Source organism: Aedes albopictus, chromosome 2 (assembly GCF_035046485.1).
Source record: "Aedes albopictus strain Foshan chromosome 2, AalbF5, whole genome shotgun sequence".
In the NCBI taxonomy this organism is placed as follows: Eukaryota; Metazoa; Arthropoda; class Insecta; order Diptera; family Culicidae; genus Aedes; species Aedes albopictus.
In genome coordinates, this window is record NC_085137.1 from 4,886,626 (window position 1) to 4,895,114 (window position 8,489).

The following is an 8,489-nucleotide window of genomic DNA, read 5'->3' on the forward strand; positions in this document are numbered from 1 at the left end:
GAGTAGGCCATGCTTGAGTGGTAAATTAGCACAGCACGTCGTAATCAACTGAACAACGCCTATACTTCAACAGCTGTTCAGCCTGGAAACTATTTTTAAAATGCTTGTAACGTTTGCATGGGTATTTTTTTTTGTTCGGGATGAACTGTCATTTTATCTATTGAACTGTCATTCTATTCATAAAAACTGTTTTGTTTATTTAACCATCAAAACAAAGGTATTAGAACGCAATAAAATCACGTTATACTCAGAAAAATGATAAAATTAATTACAAAGAGCTGTCACGTTTTAGCGCCAATCATTGATAATAATCAAATATGAAAACAGATGGAAAATCTATTTTGAAGAATATGCCGTTAAAACATAACAAAACACCTCAAGAACACAAAATTCTGTAAAGAGGGGACTACTGCGGCATTGAGTATAAACATTAGACCAATTTTCTAATTATATGTAACAATCTAACACTTGTTTCTAAAGATCAATATTGTATTAGTTGAATTGATCATCCAAAGCAACTGTTGATCTCGAGATGCTTATGACCCAAAATGAAATCCGTAATACGTCATTCAGAATAGTTACTGTTATAAGGACTGATCAGAAGGAATTTCTCAGCCTATCTTGATGCATGGGAAATTCCTTGCCTGAATTGCTCAAGAAAACGTTTTTTCTTCGATCGCAGTACGCAGTTGCGAAGAAATGACGCAGTTCAAATGGCAGTCACCGTAGAAAGTTTCTGCCAGGAATCGGTCAAGAAGTTTCTTGAACAATTCCTCACAATTCCTGTTGAACTCGAAACTGGGCTATACAATGAATCAATCAATACAAATAAAAAAGTTATATGAGTAATGTCATCCCCTAACACCCCACCAGTTTATGAAACTAGACTTTTTTCACAAAAATTGTCGGTGTTCGACTTAGTAACATCAAATATTTTACCGTAGTTTCGTTTGAAATGAGTTGTAGAACACATATTTATCCTAAGAATATTTCTGACCTTACAAACACGCAGAAAAATAACACATATTAGAACCAAATTTAAAGAGACTTCATTTCTAAGTCGCAAGGTTTGTTGAATCAAAAAAATATATCTTTGTTTTCAATATTGGAGAATGCACAGGCCCGGATTAAGGATTGTGGGGGCCCGGGCGGTTGTGAAGGCCCCTCGGAGGTACAAATGCGATGAGCAATACAGTTTTTCTTAGTTTTTGAGTATGTAGTGCATCAAAAGTTCTCAAATTTTGACTGCTTGTTGACCTACTATATGTGCATCATTGGTACAATTTTGAGCTCGATTGGTTAATCTTTCGCGAAGCTAGAAGCGTTCTCGTAAAACACTATTTTTTAGACAACTTATTTTTGAACTGTCATATCTCGGAGACCAGCGAACCGAATTTAATGAACTTTTGAACGTTTATCAACACTACATTGATGCTTCTCATGTCATTAAAACATAGGTACTTTTTGAACGTTGAAAAAAGTTATCATGGGTTGAAAGTTTTTGGATTTTTCTCGAAAAAATGTAAATTTTTGACATCAATGTCATTAAATTTTAGTGTTGATATCCAAAGATTTACTGCTTCTGTTTTCAAGATATCTCTGGTAAGATGTATGTATTAGAGCCTATTAGGGTTGAAAGAATAACACATTTAGTAATTTTTGTATGATATTGTAAATTTGATTTATTTTCCTCTATATGGGTGAAAATGTCAAACCGGTATAACTTTATTCATCGTGAGAAAATATTAAATTTTATAGCGTCGTATCAAGTATCAATATATTGTTGATAAACGTTAAAAATTTCATTCAATTCGGTTCACTGGTTTCCGAGATATGACAGTTCAAAAATTAGTTGCCTAAAAAATAGAGTTTTACCAGAACGATTCTAACTTTGCGAAAGATCAACCAATCGAGCTCAAATTTGTACCAATCATGCACATATAATAGGTCATAGGTTCCCTAACTTTCAGGTGCGGCGCGGCGACCCCCTTGGCCAGCAGACGTACTTTTCGCGACCCACCATAGAAATTCTCTCATTGTTGTCTGTTACAGTAAACTATTCGCAGGGTCGCGATCCACAGTTTGGGAAACCATGTAATGGGTGAACAAACAGTCTAAATTTGAGAATTTTTGATGCACTCTATGAAAAGTTACAACATGTTGAACATTTTTGTGAGAGAAAAAAAGTTGCCTATCCCAAACATTTTAACCAACCCCTGTATGTTCTCCGAAGATTGTGTCACAAATCCAACATTCGAAATCAAATTTTATGCACGATGAATGATCACAGAACATAGTCTACGGTACTCAAAAAGCCTCAAAGCACCCCTAGACAATTCATGGTACATGAATTGGGTGATTCAAACTACTCTGGAATTCATTTTCTTAAGATCTACAACATCTACCATTATTTGTGTTCATTCTGTTGAAGAAATTTAGTCACGTTGATGACCATTAGACTTCTCGATGCTACGAGCAACTCGATATTGTGGTAGTTGGACATTCCGTGAAGTACAAATGGCCTCCAATTCACTTTGAAGTTCTAGTTTCAATATATACAAACTGCATCATGCTTTATTTGTTAAACATATTCGTGGAATAAGGCAATCCATGACGACTTTTTGCGATAGGGGTGACAGCCAAAAATGTAAACACAGTGTGAGTACAACTTAACAAAGTTTCGTCAAGTGTCGTCGGTGCTTAACAAATTCCTTTGTGTTCAACTGTCACCCCGATCATCGAATGTCAAAAATACATGGTAAACAAAAAATATCAGCTGATCGCATCTGTCTCATGGATTGCCTTATGCCGTGTTGATGATGAAGCCTCAGTGCACAACTAAAATACTTTTGGTACATTCATGCGAGATTCCAGGCTTTCCAAACTATTCTGGAATTAACCCTTTATAAGGCAGTGGCAACTATATTGCCACCTACTGTTTGTATTTTTTTCTGTTTTATAACAATTTATTTCGAACTTTTTTTTTTGGTTTACGCAAAATTGGGACTACTAACAATGTCTGGACTTTTTTTGGTACTAAACAAAGCTTTAACAACAATCTAGGAGCCATTTGTAGTCTCAAAAATGGCTAATTTTGACCGCGTGAAGAAAATTAGCTCAAACTTATTGTAAAATTATAGATTTGGTAAATATTTTAAGAAATAATCAAATTCTGGGTTGACATGAGCTGAACTACACAGTTTATATCATGGGTTAAGCACCAATCCACTCTAAAATCTTTTTCCGGCTTTTTGTCGAAGTCAAAAGAAGAAAAGTACCCTAAACGGGCAGTGGCAACTATATTGCCACCTAGATTTTTGAGAGTTTCTTTCAAACAAAAATTGTTTTGTACATGTATTTAATCATGTATATAATCATTTGCATAATAGTATGCGATGACAACTCTTCTAGTTTTCTCGGCCTTATAAAGGGTTAAGAGTTCAATATCTGCAGGCTCTACTCTTAATTCTCTTCTATTTTTATTGTAACGAATACTCGCGGAATATAATCTACGCTACTGTTGGTTGATCAAGGCGACGATGGATCGAGTGATGTGCGTAGTTCGAGTATCAGGGACACTCTCGACTCCCTTCGAATCTCGCAGAGGGTTACGGCAAGGTGATGGTCTTTCGTGCTTGCTGTTCAACATTGCTTTGGAGGGTGTAATAAGAAGAGCGGGGATAAACACGAGTGGGACGATTTTCACGAGGTCCGTTCAGCTGCTTGGTTTCGCCGATGATATTGATATTATTGCTCGTAAATTTGAGACGATGGCGGAAACGTACATCCGACTAAAGAGTGAAGCCAGGCGAATCGGATTAGTCATTAATGTGTCGAAGACAAAGTACATGATGGCAAAGGGCTCCAGGGAGGAATCACCGCGCCCGCCACCCCGAATTCATATCGACGGTGATGAAATCGAGGCGGTTGAAGAATTCGTGTACTTGGGCTCACTGGTGACCGACGACAACGACACCAGCAGAGACATTCAGAGGCGCATTGTGGCAGGAAATCGTGCCTACTTTGGACTCCGCAGAACTCTACGATCGAATAAAGTTCGCCGTAACACGAAGTTAACCATCTACAAAACGTTGATTAGACCGGTCGTCCTCTATGGGCACGAAACATGGACCCTACGTGCAGAGGACCAACGCACCCTTGGAGTTTTCGAACGGAAGGTGTTGCGTACCATCTACGGCGGAGTGCAGATGGAAGACGGGACTTGGAGAAGGCGAATGAACCACGAGCTGCATCAGCTGCTGGGAGAACCAACCATCGTCCATACCGCGAAAATCGGGAGGCTACGGTGGGCGGGTCACGTCATCAGGATGTCGGATAGCAACCCGACTAAAATGGTTCTCGAGAGTCATCCGACCGGTACAAGAAGACGTGGAGCGCAGCGAGCTAGGTGGGTCGACCAAGTGGAGGACGATCTGCGGACCCTACGCAGAGTGCGGAACTGGAGACAAACAGCCATGGACCGAGTGGAATGGAGGCGGCTACTATGTACAGCAGAGGCCACCCCGGCCTTAGCCTGACCGGTAAGGTAAGTACTGTTAGAGACACAGAGTGGAATTCTGATGATGCAACATTGCCTTGGTAATCTAGGTCATCCAAACTATTCTGGAATTAAGACCTTCAAGCTCTACTCTTGTATTTCTCCAGGAATTTTTCAAGAAATTCCTCGAAAATTCTCCCAGGAGTTCCAACTAGAATTATGCCAGAAATTTGTACAAGAATTCCACCAGAAATTTCTCCAAGAATTGCTCTAAAAATTCTGCCAAGTATTTCTCATAATCCCTCTAGGTATTCCTTCAAGAATTCCTCCAAAAATCCTTCTGGAATTCCTCCAAGACTGGCCAAGAATTGCTCAAATAATCCTTCTAGATATTTCTCCAAGAATTTCTGCCAATGATTCCCCCAAGAATTCCTCCAGAATTTTTGCCAAGAAATTCCTTGAAAGAAACTCTCCCAAGAGTTCCTCTTAGAATTCTGACAGAAATTCGTACAAGAATACCTCCAGGAATTTCTCGCAGAATTTCTCCAGTTATCTAAAAATTCAGTCATTTATTATTTCAACAACAACTCCAGGAATTCATCCGAAAATTCCTTCAGGGATTTCTCCAGGAACTGCTCCGAGACTTCCTTCCATGAATTTGTACAGGATTTTCTCCAAGAATCACACCAAAAATTCCTCCAGATTTTTTTTTAAGAATTTCTCCAGAAGATATCCGCCAAGAATTCCTCCAACACTCCCTTCCAGATGACCCTTCCAAGAATTTCTTCAGGAATACCTCTAAGACCTCTTTCAAGAATTCCTGCAGTACTTTCTGGAACATGAATTTGTAAAAGAATTTTCAAAGAATTTCTTGTGGAACTCCCCGAAATTTCCGAGAAACTTCTGGGAAATTCGTGAAGGATTTCACTTGAAGTCCTTGAGGCATTTCCTAGGAACTCGTAGACGTATTCTCGGAGAACATCACGAAGAATTTCTTAGAGACTCCTGGAGGAATTTACGAGGAACTTTTGGAGAAATTCCCGGTGATTTTGGAACTAGTGGAAATATCCTTTAGTAATATTCGGGAAAATCCTGGAAAAATCCCAGGGAAATCCTGCATTATTGCTGCAGAACTTTTTAATGAACTCCTGAAGCAGAACTCCTGGAGGGATTTTCCGGAGTATTTATGCAGTGATTTCCAGAGTAATAATGGAGAAAATCCCAGGAAAATCCTGGGGGTGACTCTACCACAAATGTTGCAGGAATTCGTGAGATACTTCTTAAGAAATTCTCGTGATATTCCTGGAGGTGCCATGAAGGAATACCCTGGAGAGCTTTTGGACTCATTCTCGGGAACTTCAGAAGGACTTTCCGTTGAACTGGGAAACCTTCTCCGTTATTACATTATTTCTGTGGAAATTCTGGAGAAATTCCCTCGGTATTTCTGGAAGAATTTCTGAGGAACTTTTAGGAATTCTTGAGGAACTCCAGTGTTGCGAACATTAGAAGCGACACAAACATTTCTACTCGGGCACTGCCGACGCCCGTCGTCGACCCAACCGTCACGACCACGCGAACGGGGCCTTGGCAACTATCGAACCGCATCGCAGCAAGCGAGGTTCAAATTTGAATTTTTCAGGGCAGAAGTGAAATTTTCCTCGTGCGGACAGGACGCACATGGTCGATGATTAGAATAACGAAATTGAATTGTAAAGACATCACGAAAGACATCTTCTGTAACTAGGCTATTAATAAAATAAATTAGTTTAAATTCCAAACGCGTGATTTGTAAAACTCTGAAAAGTGGCTTCGGTGACGGGAGAGTAAGTTTCGGTACGGTCGTTTGTCAGAACGTGGGTTTGTCTTCTATGCGCGACTGTGGTGTTACGCGATTAGGTACCCGGAACTGGTGCTTTCCCCCTAACAACCGTCCCGCAGGTGCATCCTCTGACGGTTTTCGATTGCCAGCGAACCTACTGGAACATCCAGGAAAAAAAAATTAGAACCAATTCTTGGAAGTATCCTAGAAGAACTCCTCGAGGAATCTCAAAATAAACTTTTGTATAAATCGCATATGAAACGATTAGCGGGTTTCCAGAAGGAATTCCTAAAGGAATCCAGAAAGTACTCCAAGGTAAATCACAAAAAAAAAACTGGAGGAATCCCAGAAGAAACTACTAAAGCAATTCCAGACTACTGTAGGAATCACAAAAGGAAGTCCTGGATGAACCATAAGCAAATCCAGTAGGAATTACAAATGAAACGCCAAGTGAAATCCAAACAGGAGTGTCTGAGTGACCTCCGAGTACTGTCCGCACGTTCGAAGACTTTAAAGGCCCTCCGATCAACTTCTTTTAAAGTCGATCGGAAGAATCAGAGTCTTGTACAAGACGAGCTTTGTCTTCTTTTGCAGCCTACGGAACTTCAGCTGATTTCTCAGGCCGAAAAAGTTTCGATCATTATCGCATGTCACTAGAGTACCAAGATCAACAAATTCGTCTACAACTTCAAATTTTTCAACATATTCTTCTCAATTCAGTGAGATTGACTGGAGCGACTGCACCAACTGCGACTACATCTAAAACAACCTTTACGAATCGTCTTCAACAAAACAAGAAAATTTAGTAAGAAACTTTAAGCGCAAATAAGTTTTATTCCTCACACATGTCTAGCCTTCGACTTCTCCTAAATAAAGTGTTTTATCGCTCGAAGCGGACAAAACGACGGGCTCTGTCGGATGGAAATCTACGTCATTCACACTTCCGTTGTGTCCAGGAAGTTTATACAGAATCCTCCGAGAGGTAGTGTCCCAAATATAGACAAACCGATCTGCGGAACCACTACTTATCTTTGATCCGTCCGGTGACCACGCACATCGCAGCAAATTTTTCTCAAAGTTATGCTGATGACCGGAGAAGACCTTAACGCATCTCTCGGCCGGTGCGTAAGGCCTGACGTCCCAAATGCGTAGCGTGTTGTCCATGGAGTTGCTCAGCACGTAGGAACCGTCCGGCGAAAGCGCCAATCCGGTGATCGTATCCGTGTGTCCCCTCAAACGATAGACGATGTCCTTCTTCCGGATGTCCCAAATTTTGATCTCATTGTCAATTCCACCGGAGATCACCTGCTCGGCCGTATCGCTGAAGCAAACCGCCGTCACTTGGTACCCGTTATCGAAGGTATGCATGACGTTCTTCTTCCTGGCGTCCCAAATCTTGATGGTGGAATCATCCGATCCGGACACGATCAGTGTCGGTCCTCGTCTCGCACCGCTGCAGCTATTCACAAAATGCGAGTGGCCTTTCAGCTTCCGGATCCGGGTGCAGGTCGGGACATCCCACACGGCTACCATTTTGTCCGTACTGCAGGTGTAAAGGTTTCCTCCATCCGGCGAGAAGTGCACCTCCATAACTGCTCCGGAATGACCGGACATCATTCCCACATTTTCACATTCACCGTAGACGTTCCAGAGAAAGATTTGCCGATCAAACCCCGTCGACACCAGGTGCTCTCCCTCCGGGTGGAACTCGGTGGAGAATATTTCCCCTCCGTGGCCTTCCAGCAGCATGATCGGTGCCAGCAAGTTGGACGTCCTTTCCACATCCTACAAATAAATATGGGATTCATAAGCCAAGCTGATTCATAACTGCGGGACGATTGTAACTTACGTTTTGTTCCAGGAGCTGTTTATCCTTTGCCGTGTAGGTCATCAGATCTGAGCGGGACTTTTTGGTTTGTGGCACGGGAACCAATGCATCCGAGGGACGCTTCTGTGCCGCAGACATCATTTTGCTGCGTAATTATCAGCTTTAAACTTTGAATTAAAGAATAAAACTCAAATTTTCCACACTTTACTGAAACGTTCGCGGCGCAGCGTAAACAAACTTCTGATTGAAATCGAATGTCAATTGCAGGGTTCGATCAAAAGATGCGGTAGATCTCTGAGCCGATCGCTCGCAACTCCATTTTATGGCGCCAGTTTCCTATCCCT

General features: G+C 41.3%; 1 protein-coding gene across 1 annotated transcript; it reads right to left on the minus strand.

Annotated features, from left to right (window-relative positions):
- Positions 1-7,131: 7,131 nt before the first annotated feature.
- Positions 7,132-8,403, minus strand: LOC109411700 (U5 small nuclear ribonucleoprotein 40 kDa protein). The gene is made up of 2 exons (XM_019685272.3): positions 8,167-8,403; positions 7,132-8,102 (listed from the first exon to the last, which is right to left on the minus strand). Exons 1-2 carry the CDS (start codon positions 8,284-8,286, stop codon positions 7,167-7,169), a joined length of 1,056 nt encoding a protein of 351 aa, XP_019540817.1. The 5' UTR covers positions 8,287-8,403; the 3' UTR covers positions 7,132-7,166.
- Between the last annotated feature and the right edge of the window lie 86 nt (positions 8,404-8,489).